General features: G+C 44.1%; 1 protein-coding gene across 1 annotated transcript in view; it reads right to left on the bottom strand.

Annotated features, from left to right (window-relative positions):
• ESYT3 (extended synaptotagmin 3) overlaps positions 1-14,552 on the bottom strand; it is a gene marked incomplete at its 5' end in the record, with an annotated part of 32,104 nt that extends 17,552 nt beyond the window's left edge. Inside the window, 5 exons of the mRNA XM_082483730.1 lie at positions 520-586; positions 7,053-7,129; positions 7,693-7,827; positions 8,085-8,126; positions 14,268-14,552. Of these exons, the coding sequence (XP_082339856.1) occupies positions 520-586; positions 7,053-7,129; positions 7,693-7,827; positions 8,085-8,126; positions 14,268-14,552 (606 nt within the window). The remainder of the gene's footprint in view (positions 1-519; positions 587-7,052; positions 7,130-7,692; positions 7,828-8,084; positions 8,127-14,267) is intronic.
• Positions 14,553-24,023: the final 9,471 nt, after the last annotated feature.

Genomic DNA, 24,023 nt, shown 5'->3' with positions numbered 1-24,023 from the left:
GAGCTTCTCAGTGATGGAGATAATTTTAAACATCCTACTTGAAATAATTTTACTAAAAATCCCTCCCCCCAAACCATTGCTACTGATATTGGGCAATGTTTTGTAAGTTTGTGGAATCTTCCTGCAATCCTGACTGCCATACAATGGAGTGATCTGCCTATTAGTTTTCAACATTGCGTGAATGGGTTGTTGGTCTAATCCAAATGAGTTTATGAACATCCTGACAAAACTGGCTCTTTTGAAGTTTTCTACCAACACACAACTCCTCTAAACTCCAGTGGCAAAAGCTAGCCTACACAAGCTTGATGCTCTAGCACTGACCTTTAAGAGTCACACTAAGAAGATTAAAAGTGGTATTTAGGTGCTTTCCAAGGAAGGCATTGTTTCCCCAGCCAAAACACAAGAAGATAAAGCCAATCATTCCAAGCCTGCTAGTTGGTGGTTTCCCAGTTGTCATGACCTCCCCATTGAGACATGCTGCCTCCTGCCACACACAGACAACATTAGCACTGCACGCACCTGTACGCCTTTCACTCCAAGATTAAATTTCGATATGTCCATGTGAATCTCACAGTCCCCTATGTAACTGAAAGAAAATTCTCACATTATTCCACAGTTTGCAATAGTTCAATGAGAAATGTTGGGCTGTACAGAGTATAAAGGAAATTGTTTAAAGATTGACAACATGACCCCATGTGCACAGAAGGATTTTCAAGCAACCGAAAAGCGAAAGTTGAGCACATTGACTAAGGGTCAGATCTTCACAAGAGAAACCCTGCAGTCAGCTGGGATATTGATCTACCTGCAAAATGTCAAAGCAACATCTGTATTTCAAGGTTACTTTTCCATTCTTAAGATTGGCAGTTGGCTGAGGCAAGCTTGCTCCAAGGAGGGAATCAACAGGCTCATTCAAAATTCAAAGTCAATTGAATCGAAAGGCAATTGAAAGGTCAATTGAAAGGCAATTGCCCTCTTGCTCCCTCCTCTGCCGAAGGCCTCATCCCACCCCACAACCTGGTGACTCAGCTCCCAAGATGATGCAGAGCCATCCTGCTATTACATACAGGGTCCTCATCTTGCCCACAACCACAAAGCCCACTCGAAGGACAAATTCATCACTAAAAATAACCTGGTTTCCTTGAGGCTGAATTAAAAGACAACGTCTTAGATCAGATTTTGGTCAGTTGCCATAGAGAACATCAGGCTCTAAATAAAATGAATGCTGAGTGTGGTACTTTCACAATTTAGAAACCACCTTAAGCTTTAATAAAAGTACAAACATCACCTTATGCAGAAACTGATAGCCACTCCCCAGGGAGCAGAACCTAGCAGTTTTGTTGATCCCTCTGGTAGAAAACAATTGAAGAGAGCTACCAAGTTCCCTTTCAGTCCTCTGAGAAATTGCTCTTTCTGGATGCAGACACGCAAACACCCTGCAGGTAAAGCAGGGTGTAAAGGTACCGCAGTGTAGTGAATGTGCTGTGCTTGCCACCTGCGTGCATAATTTCACCCCATAATCAAAGAAAAAGGACAAGATTTTTGCTCTGACCACATGTATATGGGCAAATAGTGCTGCAGTTGCCACTAATCACTAATTCACACCGTAATTTACACATAGATTCCCCCCCCCCAAAAAAAAAAAACCTGCCAAGAATGTGTCAGCCTGTGAATTTGTCTCCATTTTTGCAAGCAAAGTTCTCAAATATTTGTTTACAGAGAGGCACTTAGAAGAATTTAAAAAGCTCATAACACACAAATTAAAGCCTTTAATGTTAGAGCATTCTCATTTCTTAAATAACCAACCTCACAGGCCATGCCAAAATTAACACAATCTTCCTTATGAGCTAGTCACATAATTAAACAAACTTATTTTTACATTTATTAATTTCTACAATTTTGGCCTTATCTTACAGCTCATTACACTGGGTGCTAATAGAGCTTTGTCACAATAAAAGTCTAAATGAGAAGCCAAAATGAGTTCCTCAATTTGCAGTAATTAATCCAAGAGGATTTAATTCAGCTGTTGCCAGTGTCCAACACATCAAATAATAATTGTGGTGTTTCAATTTACAACCTTTATGCCTTTCCACATAGTCAAAAACTCTTCCCACCCAGTCCTAGGTGTCTCTTTTCTCCACTAACACCTCAATACATACAATTGTGTTTTAAAGACCAGATGTCAGAGAAGCCTTTACCCCTTTATCAGAGCCAGAACCTTTAATTATCCTTAAGTCTGCTTCATACAGGTATCACCACCACACCAGGGTACTTGGTAGGAAGGATGCACTCTTTGTTCATTAGTTTTACTCCCCATTTCCAGTCCAAACTGCTCATGCTTTTGTCTGCCCATTCTGCTCAGAGTAACCTTGCTGTGCTCTCTGCTGTCCTCCCCCAGACAGAGCACACCTGAGCCAAACTCAAGCCTTGACACTCAAAAGCACGTAGGGCTTTCTTTGCTGCTCTGCCACTATCCACAGGACCATGCTTTACCCACCTGTGAAGGACGGAAGAACCACCCATTTCTCTCCTAAATCACCTATTGCACAAGGTGATGGAATTCAGCATGCCTATACCATGGATGACAACTGGAGAAGCTTGTACAAGGGCAAGTATCTGTATCTCTTCTGTACTTGGATGGAAAAGCTGGGCCCAATGTTTATGATACAATGGCAATCCATTGGCTGAAGGCAGGGATGGCACAAGAGCACATACTGACAAGTTTGACTAACCTGGATGTCTACGTATCCCTTTAGAAAAGGCACATGCAATTCGCCCCCTGTAAAGCAACTCCCCACAGGCCCCATCTTCTCATCAGCCCGCATGCTAACAGGCCCCTTTGGTCCAGCCTTCTCAAGTGTATTGTAAAGCAGACGACTGCTCAGTCCAACTGATTTGGGTAAATGAGCAAGCAGTATTAGACAAATAAGAGAGACAGGAAAACATGACCAAGTACCACAGGGTACGAGAAAAAAACAGACCACCTCTGCCTTTTCCCTTTGCCTATCAAGTCAGGCTCCTGAGGGCAAGTGTTCCTTTTCTGCTCAAGACCAACAAGTTTCCAAAATGCTTTTAGTTTCTTGTAAGATCCTACAAACAGTTAACTCAAACTACACTAAAGCTCAAAGTATAGTTGCACACTTGTTTTGACTACTTTCTCCAATTCTACACTAGATGACAGAGACTGTCTTTCCAGATCTGAAAACTTGCCAGTTAGGAAGCCCAGAGATTCTCTTCCAATGCATTCATATTTTTTTCTATACATATTAATTATTACACTATTCTTCTATGACATCTCATGTATTGTAAAAGCCACAACGGAGCATGGAAATGAAAATTCAAAACATTTCCAATGAAAAATGGTTATGAGTGCTAAATCAGATTAACGAAATAGGAAACAACTGGATTGCAAGATATTTTGGGCTCCCCAGTTCAAGAGGGACAGGGAACTGCTGGAGCGAGTCCAGCGAAGGGCAACTAAGATGATTAAGGGATTGGAGCATCTCCCTTATGAGGAAAGGCTGAGAGAGCTGGGACTCTTTAGCCTGGAGAAGAGAAGGCTGAGGGGAGACCTTATTATGGCGTACAAGTATCTAAAGGGTGGGCTGAAGGAGGATGGAGCCAGGCTCTTTTCAATGGTTCCCAGTGACAGGACGAGGGGCAATGGGCACAAGTTAGAACACAGGAAGTTCCGTTCAAATACACGGAAACACTTCTTTACGGTGAGGGTGACAGAGCACTGGCACAGGCTGCCCAGGGAGGTGGTGGAGTCCCCTTCTCTGGAGATTTTCAAGACGCGCCTGGATGCAGTCCTGAGTAATGTGCTCTAGGCAATCCTGCTTTAGCAGGGGAGTTGGGCTAGATGATCTCTAGAGGTCCCTTCCAACTCTGAAAATTCCGTGATTCCGTGATATTCTTCTGGGAGCTAACAGAGCCTTGAAATACTTTGAAACTCTATGATTATAGCCAATGATTACATGGCTACACAGCAGCTCAGGCAATTGCAGAATTAGTGGGAAGACAAGCAGCTGTAGGAGGTCAAGTGGCTGCACTTGAAACGTTTACATTTTGAAAAATGCCATTTTGTATAATGTTTTTTGAATACTTTGACGTTAATTCATGTGGAGAATCCAACTGTTAGCTCCCTGTGCTCAGGGGACAGATTCATAATTTAGATCTAGGGCAAATTGTTTGGAGATCCCAGAGTATTGCCAGTTTATTTCCAGCTGGTATCTCACATTTAAGATTTGGGGATTTCAAATCCCAGTCTGGCAGGGATCTCATATTTCATTTGGCCACTGCAAGAACCCTGATACTTTCTTATGTGTCATGTGAAAGTTGTAGGTCAGGTATATTTGCGCCGGAAAGCAGATACATGAACAGAACACAGACACCAGGACCTTCAGACAGGTAAATGACAATCTTTGTCTGTACAGCAGACCTGAGGGTAAGCAGTGACTATCTCAACATTTCTGATCAGTCCTATAAACTGTGACAAAATTTACACAACTTAACTTACACCAGCTGGGTGCATCATCTCGGGGACCGAGCAAAAGATCTTGAAGGAAGACTTCTAGCCTCCTTCCTTGCCTTTGCCAAAAGGTCTCTGTGCCTCAGTAGTAATCATCTCTGAGCCTTGGTTTTCCTGCCAAAAACTCAAGTATAGTCCTTTCACGTGGGACAGTCAAGATCGCAATAAGACAGTACTCTACATAACCATTCCTAATGCTCTGGTGCTACGGACATGTAAGCTGTTGTTAACAGATTTAATTAAAGCAGCTTCTCAAGTTCCTTCTGGTAACTCCATGCAATATCAGATATACTGCAGCACTGGCTCTGCTGACAGCTACTGCCCATACACGCAAGGGATCTCTAAGTGCTATTTTTCACAGTCTCCTAGCAAAGGGTGTAATTTGTGATGTGATATTAACACAGAGCAAAGGAAGGCTGCTCAGCCTTCCCCGCTGCAGTCGCCCAGGTGAGCACTGCATGCAGTGTGACCAGCCAACAGCCCACGCTCACGTGGCTTCACCAGCAAAGGAACTCCCACAAAATTACAGCTAGCAAGTACCAAGGCAAAGGAGTCATGTTTAGAACATGCAGACACCTTAATCCTTTAATGTCCACTGCAACATAGCTACACTTCTCTGAAACCCAACCCAAGAGGGGGAAGTCAGTCACTGAGGTGTCAGCATTGCAAAGTGCACCATGCTGGCACCCGCAGCACATCACTCTCTTCTCCAGGGCTGTGATGCCAGGACTCAGCTCTCTGGACAGATCCAGCCATTTAATCCTCACCAGCACGCAGTGACAGAGAGGTGGTGCAAAGGGCGGCAGCCTCACATTGGGGCAGCTCAAGTCCATCTCTTCTAACCAGCTCTTCTCCCAACACCAGCTGCACTACTGCAGACACTCACTGCTGTTCATGTAGCTAAGAGAGTCGACTTTGTAATGGGGGTTTGCCTCACTCCAGAAAAGTAGAGATCACCCATGAATAAAGAAAAGAAAAAAAAAAAAAAAACATGTTTCTTTGGCAATCCAGAAAAAAGTAGATAAATAACACCACTGCTCATAGATTTGCTTCTCCCCATTCCTGGAAGTAATCCACTACCTCCTGCGGACACCATACAATGCACAACACGCAGCTTAGTTGCAGAAACTGATGTTAATGTATTAACATAAGAGAAACCCAGAAGAAGAGACCCCCATCAGAGAGACAATGTAGTCTGAACACTTCTGTGTGAATACAGAAAATATTTGGGTTATCAGATGACAGTTCAGCTTAAGTCATTGTCAGGATGAGGAACAGAAGTGTTTGGCCGATTGGAGATGCTGATGGGTCTGCCACAGGGACAGGAATGAGGAGGTGGGGGAATCCCTCTGAGAGGATTGTTAAAAGACAGTGAAAATGAGTATGTGGGAGAAGCAGCCTGGAGAAGCAGTTTAACAGCAAACAGCACCAACCTCCTGCAGAGCCTCAAAGGCATCAAATCCCTCGATGTCAATGTGGAAAGCACAAATGATTTGCCAAAGGCCCTAAAACTGGCTATGACAAAGACCACTTCATTGACAGCACTGAAGCACAACATGTTCTGACTGAAAATCAAGCATGTCATTTTGCAGGGTGCAGTAGTGCTCTGCCAGGGCCGGGGATGCTGCCATGCCATTGCCACATTAAGCAGCAGGCACAGCTCTGAGCAGCTCTGTGCTATTGCCAAAACACTCAGTAACTTCACACTGCTTTTTCCTGGCACTACCATGAAGAAAAGCCATTTAAATTAGGCAGCTCAATCGCCCACTAAACTTACAGAGCTACAGCAGTATGCAAGTGGTAATTCCCCCAGTAATTCCATTCTCCAGGCTAAATGAGGAGAGAGTTTAGTTGATGTTAACAAAATACACAAGCTCATTCAAAACAGCCTAGAAGGTATCAAATGTTTTATCTAATTTTGTTGTTGTTGTTAATAGACCTAGAGGCATTTTTCTGCTCAGAGAACAGCTGTAATCAAAAAAAGCAAATGTGTTGGGTGGCACATAGAACAAATGGTGAGTGAAACAAAAGGATTAATCTAGGGGAAGGAATTAAAAAATAAGTAGCGCAAGTAGTTCTGGAAGAACTGGAGAGGTTGGACTGAAGAGGAACCATGGTGGGGCAATAGACAGACCAAGCACCTCCACGCCTGAGAGCTATCAGAACAGGAAGTACGGTTCCAAAACTTGGGTTCTTACTGCCATGAACAGCAAAGCCAAGGGACACATTCTTATATCCATGGCAACAGTGATGGGCCAGAGGAGGTAACACCTAGACCTGTGCAGATGACACTGATTTCTGATTTAAAGGCTGATGCACAACATCTCACCTCTGTAAGTATTGAGGACATTCAGCTGGGGGACAGATTATCTCATATCATTCTAGGTTGATAGAAGATAAGGACCTCACCACTTCATGCTGGTATTAGTGGACCACATGTCCATTCCAGCATGACAACTCTGATGCAGGTTTCAAATGGGTAGTGAGTTAAGAACCATCTACATAATCAAGGATGCAATGTTACCATATCTGCAGGTCTAGGATAACTTGTCTTCTGTCGATTTCTTTGGTGTAGGCTTTTATTCCGTTGATTCTAGGGCACTGAAATAAAGACAAACAAGATATAGCATCTTTCAACTTAAGCCCAAGTGAAAAGTCCTACTCACTTTAATTGATCTGAGTACAGAAGCATTCATTAAAGATTTTGTATTCATTAAAGACTTTGCACAACTGCATGTAAAGTATGAATAAACCACATAAGTTTTTCCCTTAAAGAGGCAGTGTGAACAGCCTTGGCAGTCTTCAGATACAGGGTGGTTGCAAGTAGCCCATGCTGCAAGCCTTAGGAAGCACTGAAAACTCCTGTTGCAAGGGTATAACATAAAGAAATGTGGATATGTGCCCCTTTTTCTATCCCCAGTCCCATGATACTGACAGCCGGCAGGAAGGGATGTGTGCGTCTCTTGTATGATCTCTCCTTCACAGTAAGGATGCACAAGTCAACATGAGGAGGGAGCAAAGGCGGCAGCAGTGCTGTACCATTTTCTTAAACACTCAGAGCTATTAAAGAGCTGAACTCAGACTCCCAAACAAAGGCTCTCCCCTTTGCATCTGAACTTTTCAGAAAAGACTGAACTGCAAGCATTGCAAAGGTTTCACACTACCTTCTCACCAAAGTGGATCTTGGTAAAGGTGCATGTTTTCAGATGTACATTCTTTGCTCTGATCTTTGGTTCAAGAACCTCTTTAAATGTTTTTTCCATGATTGTACCAAAGTATGGCCAAGCCTGTATAAGAACCTAAAGAACAGCAAAAACGGAAACACACTGAAGATTCTTTGTATAACATATCTTTTGTTAAGAAACAGACACACACATCACAGAACACCTGGCTATTAATGTTTGTCCTTTTAAAATACCAAGTCACATTTGTGCTTGCAAACTACAGAGCCATATTGTAGTGACTTGATAACTTTGTCAGACTTGGCCCACAGAGTTTGTGCTGTGATGCAGCTCAGAGCAGATGGCCTCACAAACTGGAGTTCAGAGCTCCTCACCTTGTTCAGCCACTCCACTCGTTCAACATCAGGGAAGTGAACCTGGATGCAAAGAAAAATAAAGTGAGTGCCACATGCCATCTGTTTTGGCATACTGCACCATGTGCAAAAGATATCACGGAGCATGGAACAAGTTTTAGAGTAAGTTGAGATCCCTCTGCCCTCATACATACATCCTTTATAATTTACTACCTCCTTGAAAAATTGTGAAAGGCAAATAATACAGTAAAAAATAGTAAAAGGCAAAAGAACATGTGCAGTGAGGTACCAGTATGCCTCTGGGCACATTTATATGATTAAAGAAAGTGTCATATCCTGTTTGTGAGGTAAAGCAGCATTAGATTTCTCATCCTTCTCTTGGTCATGCCTTGGGAAGCCACAAGAATCTGCTTCCCTTCAAGATCACGAGCTGCACAGGACCTGTTTCCTGTACTGGCACACCTCAACCAGGACACCACAATTTCGAATACAAGAATCTGCTTGGGAAACTCAATTTATTGGCTGCGGCAGCATTTCTCCACTAATACTAACATAGTGCCAATGGCTTCAGGGGAAAGAAGCACTGTAAGAGTTCAAGCCTATTAGCATACACTACTGTGTAACTGCCCAGTGTTTTCACCTCTCAGAGGTTTTTAAGATGCTAAAGACAAATTAAAATTAAGTAGTCACTCATGCATCATGTTTTCAAGTTGGACGCATCAAATGCCAACAAGAAGTATCTGTGTCCATTGCAAAATCCCTCCAGTTCCCTGAAGTGATTACTTTAATCACCAGCAGGACAGCTGGATATGACTGTCATTCAAGTAACTAACTGATCTCTCAGACCTCACCAAGAAGCTGCTGAGTGAAGAGCCACAATCACCTTACTACAATCACACATTAAAGTCTTAAGGATGTGGTATCTTCAGCCAGTGCTATAAGCCCGTAGCAGGTTACTGCAGAAGGGAAGGACGGTGCAGCAGCTTCTCAGAATGGACATTTGGGCCCTGCAGGTTACTGCAGAAGGGAAGGGTGGTGCAGCAGCTTCTCAGAATGGACATTTGGGCCCTGCTCAGCTCTACAAGAGCACCCAAATACGAAAGGACTCCTTTGACTGTCATCTAGCCTGGTAATAGCAATTGGGTAGGACAATACATTACCTCCTTATACAAGAGCTGTGAATTACATACACTCTTCAGTCAAAGGCTTGCTGTATAATTCGGCAGCTTTCAGAGAGATGCTCAGAGATGTTTGGTTGGAATGGACAGCAGCCTGCCTTTTATTCCAGCTTTATGTATGATTTCAGAGCCCATTTCCCTTGCTCAAATAATGCTTCAAATTATCTCCAATTATTACATTAAAAAAAACCCCAAAGTGATATTACCATATTCTTTATAAGCAATTTATTTTGATGCTCTAAATAGCAACTTTTCCATTAAAGAAGACCATGTGAGTTGACTGAAATGTCAGCCTACCCAGCTCTTTGCATGATAAAGTGAGAATACAGCACCAGAAGGGACAATCAATACCAAAAAAAATGCTGCTGACATTTTACAGCAAAGAGGATTACGTGGATCAAGGGACTTCCACTTCACCTGCCAGTTTTTCATCTTTCACCAAAATGTCCTCCACCAAGGCACATAAATCCTGGGTGGCCTGAAGGCAGGTGGTCCCCAGCTCCAATGCAACTGCCAAGCACCAGTGTCCCACAGCATTTGCTCGACAGCCCCAGACCAGTCACAGGCAGGGCACAGCATGGACGGAAACAGTGTGGCAAGCTGTTCTTCAAAAGACCTTACAGCGAGGAGAGGGATGTGACCCAAAAGGAAGGACAGACCAGGACTCAGGGCAACAGTTAGGCCACCAGATCACAATGAGAAAGCCATAGCCCACGTGTGACCCACCAACATTAAGGGGAGAAACGCAGCCCAATATAAACCACTAAAACTGGCTGGGATTATTCACTAGAGCCAAAGCTGCTAGAAATGCAACTGCAAGAGGCGTCCAAGAAGCAAGCTGGTGGCCAACGAGAGCTGGAACAGCACACAGGAGCATCAGGAAACAGGCAAAAACCATGAGAATGAGACAGCAGCTAGACCCACCTTAAGAAAAAGCAAAATTGAATTCACTATTTGAGCCACAGACACTCAAACCAGACGGCCCAGGGCAAACTCCAAAAGTAACCGCAATGAATCACAGATCCCTGTGTCACACCTCAGATTGCTGCGATAGCCTTAGCAGCCATTTGTGGTACATTTCCATCCTGCTCAACACCCTCTCATTCACCTGTCTGCAACACAGCTCCTACCCAGGCAAGCTGTGCCTCAGTTTCCTTCGACAGATGCAAGAAATAGCACTGCTGTAGCTCAAAGGTACCAAAGACCACCAGGAGCTCCTTGGCTAACACAACAAGGCTCTCACAGAGGCAAACATCACAGAAACTGGCTGACTACATGCCTCTGGTGAAAAACAGCTTTCTGCCTACTATGAAAGGCACTGAATTTCAGTGGGTTCCCAATACCAAACGTGAGCTCCACTCAATGGTACGAACACAACAAGCAGCTCCGCAGAGGAAGCAGAACTTGGCATCCAAGTGTTGCATCTAAATTATCCGCTCACTAGTAAGACATAAACTCTGAGCAACGCCTTTCCTACCCACAGGGTATTCCCATAACGTGCATCTCCCACGAGCAAAAGATGAGTTCTGCTCTAGTTCATCCCAGTGACACCATCTAGCTTTCTTCTTGACCCAACATCTTACTCCAAGAACCTACTGTGTCCTAATACTTCTTGGGAAAAACAAAAAAAAACAAACAAAACAGCTGCAGTTCCATACTTTTTAACCATGTGCTCTGGACTTCAAACTCACTTCTGACTCTTGTTACTGGTGAGAGCCCTGGCAGCAAGGTCTTGTCCTCGAGTTTGTCATCAGTACAGTACAGGTAAGAGAAGCCTAAAACACTTCCTAATAAGCCCAGAACCAGCCACCAAGAGCTGCCAAAGTTAACACTATAGAATTAGACTTAATCCTGCAGCCCCGGGCAAGTCCCACTATCAAAATCAGTTTTCCCCATTTACAAAAGCAGGCATACTTTCTCATCAATATTTTAGGAATGTTGCAAAAATTACTTAGCATTTGAAAAGAGCTTTGAAGATCAAAAACACTAGGTAAGGGCCAATTACTAGCAAGTGAAGAAAATGTGTAAGTTTCTGCACGGCTCCACCTTGCCCTGGAGCAGGCCAACCAACCATCACAGCAATAGCAAAACCCATGTCTGCCACAACAGTGTCATTGTCTTCAAATACACCACAGGAATCTATCCATCAGGGGTTTTGTTTGTTTGTTTGGGGTTTTGTTGGGGGTTTTTTTTGGTGTTTTGGGTTTGTTTTCTTTTTTTAAGGGACAGTTTTTTTAGCTCCCTCCACTGGGGCAAAAAAAAAGTCTTTTGCACGAACAAGGAATTTAACAGGAAAAGTTTTAAAAGGACCACTCTGTACCCAGTAATATCAATTTCTCCTGGTAAAAGGAAGTTGACATCAGGAAGAAACCCAGCATAGTTGGATGTTCTCACCTGCAACCTGCTAACCGCTGCAAAAGCAACACGGTGAGGCCACCACCACTCCCAGGAGCCAGAACACAGCTGGAAGCCCAGCTACCTCTGCTCTGGGCACTAACTGGTTTTACAAAAGTCAGGCTAAAGGCTGCACAGGCTGAAGTCAGAAAGTCTCACCTCTCCAAGACACAGATCTGACTTTACTCGACACAAGCAGATTTCCAGCCTGGTTTCCTAAGGAAGCGCAGCCTGCCCACGTAAACTGTCTAGCACAGGAATGCCTCTATTCCAAACTCACTGGCTGGTTTCAGCCAAGAAACTGGTGCTGCAAAATAACCCTGCAAATTCCCTGAAACAGATGGTTAAGTAGATGAGGGAAATCCTCCCAGCATCCCCCCTGAAAGAAAGGCTGCAATATCAATGCATCTCCTAACAACTGACACCACCATGATGGAGGGGAGACTGAGCCACATTTGAAGGAGCCACTGCGCTGCTTTTAGAGAGAACAGTTTTTAACCAACTAGCGCAATCAATGATTAGTCTTAATTCTTCACTGGATGGATCCTCCTCATTTCACTACAGGGCACGCAAGGAGACAACTATTTACCAATCCCCTAAGACACTGCCATCGCTTCACACCTCCAGAACCTTTCCTAGGATTACAACACTGCAAATTCAACCCATGCTCCCCCTAGCCTGAATTGTATTCCCACTCCCGCCTCTGCATGTCAGGAGAGAAGAACGCAAGGGACATTTTTAGAGCTGTTTGAGCTGAAGGCTCATGAACACTGGAAGGAAAAAAATAAAGATTAAGAAAAGACAACACCACAGATTATAAACTGAATTGACAGCAGATGAGAATCAGCCTCCAAGACTGGCACAGGGGAGAACTAGAAGATCAAATTGAAAGGGGGTAGAAGGAAAATTAAAGCTGAGGAGTTAAAAAAACATCAAGTACAAATGTGGTGTGAAAACAAACACCAACGGATGAAGAACTAAAGTTACCAACATAGAAAAGGAAAGGTCAAGCAGTGGCAAAATGGATAAAAGCTAAAACTAAAAGCACACGGTGCAGCCCCTTTATCCTTAGGTCCTACATCCTGCCTTCCAGCAGCCAGCTCCAAGAATTAAGCCAGGAGCGAGGCCTCTGGAGAGAGCCTGACTCCACCTTCTCTGTGAGCAAGCGCTAGGCAGTGGGAGGCAGCAGTGAGATCCCCCTCAAGCCTTCCCTTCTCCTGAAGGAGGCTGAACAGCCCCAGCTCCATCAGCCCCTCCTCACACCAGGTACCCCAGCCCCTGACGATCTCGGTGGGCTCTGCTGGAGTCTCCCCGTTTGTCAAAATCCCTCCTGTACTTGGGGTACTCAGCGCTCTCGGTGCAGCCTTGTGTGTGCCGAGTACAAGGCAATCCCTTCCATCGACCACCTGCACATGCACTAATGAAGCCTGACACTTTCAACCACAAAACCCAAGAACTTTTGAGACTGTGTGTGTGCTGGGGGGGGCGATTCTGATCTTTCAGTGATGACTAAGAGACTCAGTTTCTTGTTACCAAGATTGAGGGCACCTGAGGATAAAACACAACACTATTCTTACAGCATCAGGGCAAGAGCTGACACCACCACTCTCATTAACGTTCTGAGTTGTTTTAAACGCTCTGTCAATACAAACAAGCAGAAACCTCATTCAGAGACAGACTTCTGCGCCCGGCAGGAGGGAACATGTGTGGGAGCTGCACCAGCTCTGCTAGGAGACCCTGGCCTCCCTTCTCAGGAGTGCTGACTGCCTTCGTTTCCCACAGTATTAAGGAGAGCCAAGTGCTGTAGGCTACATAAAGCAGTTTGCTGACTATAAATGTCTCCATGCAACACTCCTTACAAATAGAGCTCTTTGATATTCTCTTTCTTACAAGAAAAGCATTTTCCTACCAGTTCCTGGCATGTTTTTAAATGCTAAGCAAATGACGATGAAGAAAAAAAACACCCTTATCATCCTTTTCCATTAGCCAACCAAGGCTACCCAACAAATAACCAAAGACGTAGAATCAAATGTGCTGTTAAGATTTTTGAGTTTCTTCACTTTAAAACCTAGAGTGGCTAGGAACAAATGCGAAGAACAACCAGGGGCTGGCTTTCCATACCATCAAGAGATGGCTCTTTAAAGTTAAATATTTGAGTTTTAGCAGGCAGAGAATATTATGTTTATAGATATTTTTTTTTCAAATGATGCTAAAAAGAAAGGGAGAAAACTTTCTAGATGAGGAGGTCTATAATAAGTATCCTCTACACGAAAATACCTGCAGTGCAACAGCACATATTTAAAAGATTTCTCCGGGGATACAGCAGTCTATTTTACAAGCACGCTTACAGCAACACGCACATTTCCTAGGCTAAAACAACTTCCAGTTCAGTTCTCACTTTACTGAACAAGACTTCGAAATCAGAGACGTTACTGCTGGCTCCAAGGCATCACTGGCACCTTTCTTTTTTTTTTTTTTTTTTCCACTTTCCCCCTTCAGCTGCTCACTACGGAACACCTGGCTCTCCACCGCTCCCCCCGCCCCGCCGGCAGCCCGCAGCATCCCCGCTCCCAGGGGCTCCCACCGCCGCCGCGGGGGGATGCGCGGCAGACGCCCGCCGGTCCTCACTCACCCAAGCCGGCAAGTGCCGGGCGGCCAGGCCCCGGCACACCGCCTCCCTCTCATCCTCCAGCAGGGCGAAGGCGGCAGCCAGCCGGTCGCGCTTCCACCGCCGGTTGTGACCCCAGCACAGCCACAGCGCCAGCCCCAGCAGCACCCAGCTGCCGCTCAGCCCCAGGTACCCCGCCAGGTACACGGGACCGAGCCACACCAGCGCCCGTGCGCCGGAGGAGAGCAGCAGCCGCGGCAGGGCGCCCGACCGCCGGGCGGCGGGGCGGGAGGCAGCCGCCGGATCCATGGTCGGCGCCGCAGCACACACACACACACACACCCCCCTCCGTCCCTCCCCGGACTCCGAGGGGTCGCCCCTGCCGAGTGCGCCCTCCCGCTGCCGCTGCCCCCGCCCGGCGGGGAGGCGCGCGCCGCGCCGGCCGCCCGGCCCGCCGCTGGCACTATGGCGCCCCCCAGCGGGCGCGTCGCGGAGCAGCGGCGGGGCAAGCCGCGCCGCGGTGGTCCCCCCGCCACCACCCCCGGCGAGCGCATCGCGGGGGCAGTCGGCCCTCCCGGGCAGCCCGGCTTCCCCGAGGGCCGGCCGGTAACCGGTGTTGCCAGAGCGGGGAAAGGGGTGAGAGCGGGGGAACTCGTGGCACAGACGGCAGAGCGGGCACCGGCGGAGGAACCGCTGCTGCAAAAGGGGGTGGGCTCCCACCTGGGCAGGGGTAGCTGAGCTTCTGGCTGCAAGATGTGGGGTCACCCACCACCGCAAAGGAGGGTCCCCTCAGAGTGGCCTGGCTCGCCCCAGCCATTGCTGCGGTCCACTTCTTTCAGTGGACCTAACCGAATCCCACCGTCATTGCTTCCTGCTTAATACAGGAGGATATGAGGCAGAAACGGCCTGTTGTTTCCGGACACTTGCTGCTTGGAAGAATAAGAGTACTTTTTTTCTCTTCCTATTTTGATTTTGACGGAGATATTGTGGGGGGTTCAGATTTTGGAATACTGAGAATTATGAATTAGGGAATGCAGCATTTTTGGGGAACCATAAGACACTTTTTGAGATACTTTCACTCCCAGCAATATTAATTCTATACCTTTCTCTATATGCCTTAACAGATGGGCTGTAATTGTACTGTTCTACACTGTCTTTTCCACTGCAGTTTTCCCTGGATCAGGCAAATGCTACTCTTTGTTCAGTGGATAAGTCTGGAACACCAGTGAATGATGCCAGCTTTTGTTGTGGCTGCTTTTTGACATTGGCTGCACAAGATAACAAATGATGAGGCAGGCACAAACCTCCAAGAAAAGGAAGTTGACTGTGACTGGGGAGAACTAGGTTTGGCCTCTGCTTTGCCATGTAATTGGTATCTAATTACGGGTCAGTCAATAAATCAAACAATACCGCAAGTGATCCTCATTTGGATGTTAATCATTGCGCATGACTGATTTGGGATAGAAATCAGTTCAGGCATCTGAAAAAATCAAGCCTCATGCCTCACATTAGACACACTCATGCATGAGACATCTACTACTAACAGGTACTATTGGAAACAAACCCCCTAATCTTCCCCTTCTGTCAAATGAGGATGAACATGCTCTTCTTCCTGGGGGTGTTGCAAAGATAAACTTAAGAAAGTAATTCTTTACACAGCCAGCAGTAAACCTCTAGAACTTGGAGGAAGCTGCAAGGCAGACAGTATCAGCGGGTGCAAAAAGGGATTAGATAAATTCTCAAACAACAAGGCCCATAAATGTACTCCACAGTTGTAGATACTGGGGGAGGTAGAGAGGAAAGGAGTTCAGAAAATGACGGGGCTTATGCTCTTTCCCTAAACAGCAACTCCTATTGCCACCAAGAGCAGGCAGAACAGTGATCTGACCCCAGAGGGCATTTCTATTTGCAAAGCTGGGAAGAAAGATCAGAAACAGATGGATCTAACAGCTGAAGAACTATCTGTCCTCTTGATATCATACATTAAAAACCACACAATGGTTAGTTTGCACAATTACATATATCAGGAGAGATGTTTACATGCAAAAATACACCTGTTATTTTTTCTAACAGTGACCAAAGCCTGAGGCTGACTTGTTACTTGGTTTTTGCCACTGCCATTTAAAGCTTTGTAAAACATTTTCAGTATGACGTTTCACGGGGTGAAGCTTCACATGGATAATCTCAGACCCAAAGTCTAACCTTTCAGAAAAACAGAAGCTTCTGAAACAAAAAGGCGGTGGGAGCTGTGCTCTGTTAGTGCTTTGAAGACTTAGAATGTTGCTTTTGCTACCAGGAGAAGCTATAATAAAAGGTAGATCCAGTGTTTTCCTCCTTCAAATTACCACTCTTACACAGTTCGAGATATTTAGCTCAGAGAGCTATGCAGTTTAGAAGCATCAACAGGTGGCAGCTTATTGAGTAGGAAAAACAGTAGGGATGCACTGAAATACCTACTGGCTAATTTAATAAATAAACTACTTTTTTTTTCTTCATTCAGCTGATCACAAAAACCTATGTTAAGGTTAAAGGATAACAAGAGAGTTCCTTCTGTACAAGGGAACAGAGCACCTTCAGCCCTGCAGCACAGCCTGCAGCTGCTGTTCAGTGAAGGAGATACTTCCATGTCCCACCATGTACCCACTCCGTGTCCCACCATGTACCGTCCCCTGGGACCCTGAGCTCAGAAACAGCCATGCTGTCTTGAGCGCTGCTTGTTCCTTTGCTGCCAACTCTTTACCTTGTGAAGAGACAATTCCTTTCTAGATCAAAAGTGGTTCTAGGAACTTTAAACTACAGAAATAATATAAAATTTCTTTAGACTTAAGCTCGTACTACTTAAAATTTTAAAAGTTGAACAAAAGAAAAAGAGGAGTAGAGGTGAAAATTTACTTGTATCACAGCAGATTACACAGAGAGCTGTTCTTAAATCGAATACAGTGCTCATGAGAACAAGATAAATCAATAGCCTTTGAGACCTCCGTTAACTCTGTTTATGGTGGATAGTAGTTACCCTTTAAAGAATAATTGTTTCCTGCAGGTTTTTTTTAAATGTCAGAGGAAATACTGAATCACTGATCAAGAGGACAACTTAAGACCTGTCTATCACTTTGCTGTTGGGGAAAGTATGATCTTGACTGCAGCAGCCTGCTTTCAAGCACCAGATACCTGAGCCACTTGCAGCCAATCTTATTTCCAATTATATGGAAATTTAGCAACCTGTTTCTCCCAAAATGCACAGAACAGTCACTAAAGTAATGACCCAAGGCTATTGTTCTGGCTTGTGACAATCTGCACCTCTGATATAACTTGACCAGACATCACCACTGTAGCTCATTAACACTATGATAAAAGCATATGTTATAGCTGATTATGACACAGATTTTACAGAAACTGTAGGGCTTTGACAATGTATTAGTACTAAATTTGCTGTCTCTCAAGCTGGCCATGGTAACTAAGGCAACCCACTTTAAAGGTGGGGAGTTATGAAAAACCACTGCCAACGCTTTTTCTTTTAACTATAGAGAATATGCGAAGGAATTAATCTGAAATATCCATTTAAGTGCATACCAGTGTGATATCAAAGGGTTTACTGAAGATGAATTTCTAACTTTCTTGTGGGTCCAGGGTTTGTGACCAGTGTGAAATTCCCACATCAATGATAGTAAATACTAGAATTACACTATGTTTTTTCTATGTGCATCCATAGCAAAATAGAAACCACTTATGTAAGGATAAAACCTTACTCCTTGCGTTAACAGAATGACTTATATATCAAGACCTGATTAAAGCAGTTGTCCATTTGGCACTTGTTGTCACTTGACAAGGAGTTATTGTTCAGTTTGCTCTGGGTTCACACTCTCTATCCAGGCACTGTTCACCTTGCCAAGGAAAGCCATACCCAGACTCTGCCTACCATCACCTGTATCTACTCCTACTGCCTGTTCTCGAGAAAACACTCCCAGTGAGTCTGGAGTGCATTTCCCTAGAGAAAGTTGTGTCTCCTCCATTCTGTCCAGAAATTAAATATGACCTGGGCAGCTAAAATGAGCCTATGTTACATTGTTCAGCCAGGTATATTATTCTATATTTGGTCTTGAAAAGAATTACGTATGTCCTGTTTTGTGAATCATTCCATTGGCATAAAGTAGTACCAACCTCAAGCCTAGCTGTGGGATACTGACTAGCTAAACTGTGCCTAATCTAGGACTAACTGGTGTTATCCATAAACCTGGTCCGGACTGGTAAAGCTAATGACGAAAATAATTATATATATGTATATATACATATATATAAAATATGTGGAAGATTGCAAGACCAAACCCTGGTCTTGCTGGCAGTAAGTGGAAGGCCAGGCTGGGAGTACACGACTCTTGCTTTTAAAGGCTCTGCTTCACTGTGCTTACTCACTTGTACCATGCATTGTGTCCGCCTCATTCGTGGCTTCTCACTGCTTTTGTACAACGGGCAGTAAAGAGAGGCGCTGGACAGCTGGTACTTTTGGCAATATAACAAACCCAGTAACATCAATTTATTTCACCCATCCACTTGTTCTTTCTACAGAGGGGCCATTAACATGAGGGCAGTGCAGTAGGGTGCAGAGGATCCACCACAGCAGGTAAAAGGGTAGTGTGCCCCAGTGCCCCTTCTTGCCCAGCCTTGCCCTTCCTGCCAGCAAATCCCACACTGCTCTGACTCCTCAAGTCACAGCAGACACCTGTGTTAGCAGATCACTGAGAAAAGCTTTCTTCTATACACAAACTATCCAACTGCACAGATGAGGCAGGAGAAAGTGAAAGAATGCAAAGCGCTATCTATGACGGCAGCAGAGAGAGAAAAAATAAACTTCCCTTACAGCGAGGATAGCATTTTCCAGTGCTTCCGGAGACAGCCTGTGTGTTGAAGCTGACACTTTGCTGGCTCTGGGGGACTCAGATTTTCTCACAAGACACATCAGCACACCTTTGTGTCGTCTCACTGGCCACGAGCAGCTGGTGCCACCTGCTGAAGACAACAGCTTTTACTTCAGGAAGGCAGGCTACAGAAAATAGAGCTAGAGCAGAGCTTATCTGAGAGAAGTTATGACCTGTCTGCCTAGGACACATCCCTGGATGCTGTCACAAGGTGGCTTTGCATCGTGTCATTGATGTTAGTATGCAAACTGGATTTGGTAGGTAATTTATAATCTGGATTGAGGAAAAATAATTTCTCACCTGAAAAGTCAAATCTTGCTGAAATTAGACTGTATTTCACATATAACAGAACTGGCAGAGAACTGCAATGAGCCAGGGAGACTTCAATTTATTTTTAGAAGTCTTTGCCAAGTACAACTTCTATTATTGTACTATACTATATTTTAATCTCAGAAGCACAGACTGTGAAATCTGTTTGGTTTAAATTTTGTCATTGTTATAACATGACTTTATTGCATTTTTCTGTTTGAACAATTGTAGCTGCAACAGGATCTGTGAGCACAAGCTACAATGTCCTCAGTCTAAAAATAACACAACACATTTCTTGAGGATAACATATTTTATAGATTTTGTTATGTCAGTTAGTGAAAGGCAAGCAAGAAAGCCCTAAGAAAAAAATTGTCTCCACATCCTTTTAAATCCTTTTCTATTTTGCTGACTGACACACATTAGGCTGTAAAAATTGCCTTTCAAGTGCATGATGAAGTTCCAGAACAAGCTTAATCTGTAATCTGTACAATTTACATCTTGCCTTATTTTAAGTTCTTAAAGGACTTGACTGAGCTCTCAGAAACCTCTTCTTTAAGGAATTTGAATGCTCAACCTATGTGAAACACGTTAAAATTGTCAAGCAGTGGAGGAGGATAATTATGAACTACTGAACTGCCATCCCGGCTGGTACCTCCCCGTCAATGGTGAAACCAGGAATGAGGAACTTTCTTCGTTAAGTTTCTTGGAGGGCTACATCTTGTTTACCTCATACTTTCCATTTGAAGTGTTACAAAACAAAGAGGTTTCTTGATACACTGTACCTGCTTTACCTAATAACACATCCCTATGAAGCTAGTTTCTTTACACCCAGGCTTTGAAGAAGTAATGAATACATCATTTGCTACACTTTCTCTCCCCAGAAGGAAAGGAGGCAGGTAAAAACTGACACTTTCTGCTCCATTCTTTCTTCTGCAGGTCTCAGTCATAATTACACCTTTAATAAAGTCCATTTAAAGTGCAGATTTGCCTGAGCACTCTTCATGTCTGTGGTCTGTATATGGCACCGCGTGTCAGATCAGATCCAGACCTACAGAGTGACAACAAGAGCAATGCATGTGAAACTGTGAGGAATGCTGTTTTTATTTTTGCCTGCTCGGACATCCCTTCATCATAATGGATCCTGACACAGGAACACCTGCCTGCCATCTCCCACTTGGAGTGTGGGCTGCCAAAGATGGCACAGCCACAGTTTGCAACAGCAGAGCCAGGCTGGCACAGGGCTGGGAATTCAGTCAGTCAGAAGCCACTTACCTCGAGCCAAGTTATTGCCAAGGACCAATGACAGCATCTTGCCTCTCTGCGAGGCTATGCCTCCCAGCTCCTGCCGAGTTTCTGCTTAGCGCACTTAGCTTTTTCTTCGAGAAAGGAACATATATACAGCCTGACTGAAGAGCTCCCCCTGAAGAGTTCCTACCACCTGTTTTCAGTGTGTGCTTTCAGCAAAGAGCTGATGCTCCAAAATGAAGATCTGAATTTGGGGAAGTGCTGTCTTCAAAGCTTCAGAAAGGTCAGTGAAAAGCCTGCTTACAGCAGATTCAGCGCTGAATGCAATAGTGTCCTGAAACCCCTGCCAGCAGGCAGAACTGCTTTGTGCCAGAGTTTCGCACTTGAAGACGCATATTGGGTGAATTTTCAAATGACTTTTCTTAGCTCGTCATGAGCAGCTTCAGCACACAAATAAGCTCAAGACTTAAAGAAATTGCACAGTATTATGGAAGTAGGTTACTAAGCCAAAATTGGCTTCCTTTATCCAATGTTTGCCCCTTCGCAGCAATGCGTACCCTAAAACTGAATGAGGTTAGGCACAGAACAATGAATTGTTTGGGCTGGGGAAAGACATGACAGTATTAGGTGGGTTTTATAAAACCCAGAGGGACTGAGAAAAACTTGAGGAAAGACAACAGCTTTGAAGTAAGCTAACACTGCTACTCACAAACACAAAATACCCATCAAGAGGAACATGAGATTACAGTAAACTCAGCAGATTCAAAGCCCATCTGAGGCACTTCACTGCATCCCTGTGACACAGACAGCTGTGCCCCATGGGCTACATCTGGGCTTTTACTACTGTCCATCCAAAAGGCGAAATCTCAGCTTGACCATTAAACACTGACAAAAGCATGCTGACAGTTTGTCTTTGGCTTACTGCACCAAACTGCTCAATGTAGTTACAAAGTCCTCTCTAGCACTGTGCACAAGTAGAATAGTATCCTGGATCTGTTTTTATAAAGAGCTTTCCCTCTGCACCTGCTCCAGCTCACTGCTGGCAAGTACCAGCCCACTCAGAGTGCAGACCAGTGGCAAAAGCAATATTCATCCCAAGATTATTTTTAGAATCTTGTAAAGTTTGAAAATCCTCAGAAGATTCCTTCTTTTTAGTAAAGGTCCTAATCCATAGCCCAGATGCTATCTCTCCAGCAGTGAGCATGCTAAAAGAACATCCAGGCCCGCATACAACAGCTCTTCCTATAATCTCTTAGTGGCCTCTGCTGGCCAGAACTGAGATCCTGGCATCTGTTTAAGTGTTAGCAGTCCTGAATCCAGCTAAGATTTACATAGATATTTTATTGGTGACAACAGAAGAGACACCATCTACAGTGATGCATTAACCTGCCAGCACCCCACCTGATGCTGAGCATGTTGTTCATGTCAGTCACTTGCAGCAATACAATAGCAAGGGCCTTGCAAAATAGCCCAGATATTCCAAGTCTTTCCTACTTCACTTTTACATGCAGGTACAGGTATCCCTGCTGGTATGGGAGGCTTTCTAAGTTACGTCCTAGAGAAAAATCTTCCCAAAGACTTCTTCTGTTACCCAAATCTTTGGTAAATGATAAAAGTGCATAAGTGGTATGTAAGGGCATAAGTGGTATATTGAGATTGGTGCTCCAGGGTAGATGTCCTCCATTATGGATAAAAAGAGAAGTGCATAGAAAAGTAAGTAAATGCTTATCACTGAGGAATATCAGAATAAGTGACTAGAAACACATCGTTGGCTGTAGCAAACTAATTTGTCTCCATTACATTTAGTGGAGCCAAATTAATAGAGAGCAGCTGATTGTCTGACCTGCAGTTCAACATACATAACACTAATGCTATTAAAGCCCATTTCCAAGAGCAGAAACTGGGGTAGAGAGGTTAAACAACTGGTTTGGTAATACAATGAGGAATCCTAGCCGGTCTCTGGTTTCCAAGCCAATGTTTGCAGTGTATTTGTGGCCCTGGTCTTACTCAGAAAGCAGGAGAGAGAGTGTTATTGAATCAGGGAAGCCAGTGCTACATTTGGGCTTGCGCTAACTGGAGTCATTGCTTACTGCTCTTGTGCTTAGTCTTATAAGGTTGAAAAAAACCCAAACATCCAGCCCGCAAATGAAAATATTTTTTGTTTTAGGAAAAAGGTAGCAGTTGATATAATCTTGCTCTTTTATGAGTTTCATTTCCGATGGCAAATACTGTTCATTGTCAGGGTAAATTCAATTATTACATATCGATCCTCACAAACAGGAGTTTAGGAAGTAGTATTTCATTGTGATTACCTGCAGCTCTGGACATCAAATTCTTATGTTTTTGCTGTGTACTTGCACTAGAAAAAACATTTGCCTGGAAAATTAGCTAGCTGTTTCTGAAACTTCAGGCTCACTACCTTCATTTATAACCATCCTTTACCAAGTCAAATTTAATACACAGAAAATTTAAGGAACAGAACTTTTTTTTTCTGAGGAAGTATTTGTCAAAGAGAGGTGAAATTCTCCCCCTGCTGAGAGAATGCACAGGTGTCTGTAGTTTCTCACAAGCGGGGAAGGAAAGAGGGACACTGTCTCAGGCTGAGACAGTTTCCTTAACCCAGGCAGGGAATGTTATTAGCAGAAAGGCTATATCAATTTTTGTACTCTTTACTTTTTGTAAAGTCCTGTCCTACTGTATGTTTTAGTAGACTCTGAAAGGGCTTGAGATGGGTAAAAAATCAGTAAGAAATGTTAGCTGCTGTCCAGAAAATAAAAATTTGTATCTCTGTGTTATAGCACACTGTGTTACAGAGGAACTGTGAGGGAAAGGACTTTATGTTCCCTGGTCTTGGTGTCCTCAGTTTTGTGGCTTGGAGCTAGCTTTGTTCACTATAGTCCCTTTTTTTGGCACAACTGCTAAGATACCAGTTTTTCACCTGGCTAGAGAGCAGCTGTCATTTCTGATGAACTGCTTCTGTCACTGTATACAGAGGCAAGATCTAGTGGAGGTGAATTTTCTCATATTATTAAAGTGGTCAGCAAGTGATCAGACTGCAGCAAGCAACAAATTAAAAAAGAAAAGGCTTGCTAATAATATCATATCTTTTCTTGAGCTCGTTTGTTTACACTCTTCCACAATATAGGCCAGTCCCTGAAGAACTTATGATCTAATTTAAAGACAGATGCAATAAGTGGAGTTGCAACAAATGTACAAAGAATGGATTAAGGTATGTTTAATAGCTACCTCAGCTATGTGAGACAATTTTAAAAATCCTTTTCTTTAAAAAGAGGTATATACAGTAAACATTACT

Source organism: Vanellus vanellus (assembly GCF_965231255.1).
Source record: "Vanellus vanellus genome assembly, chromosome: 5".
Lineage (NCBI taxonomy): Eukaryota > Metazoa > Chordata > Aves > Charadriiformes > Charadriidae > Vanellus > Vanellus vanellus.
This window is presented reverse-complemented; position numbering and strand designations above follow the sequence as displayed.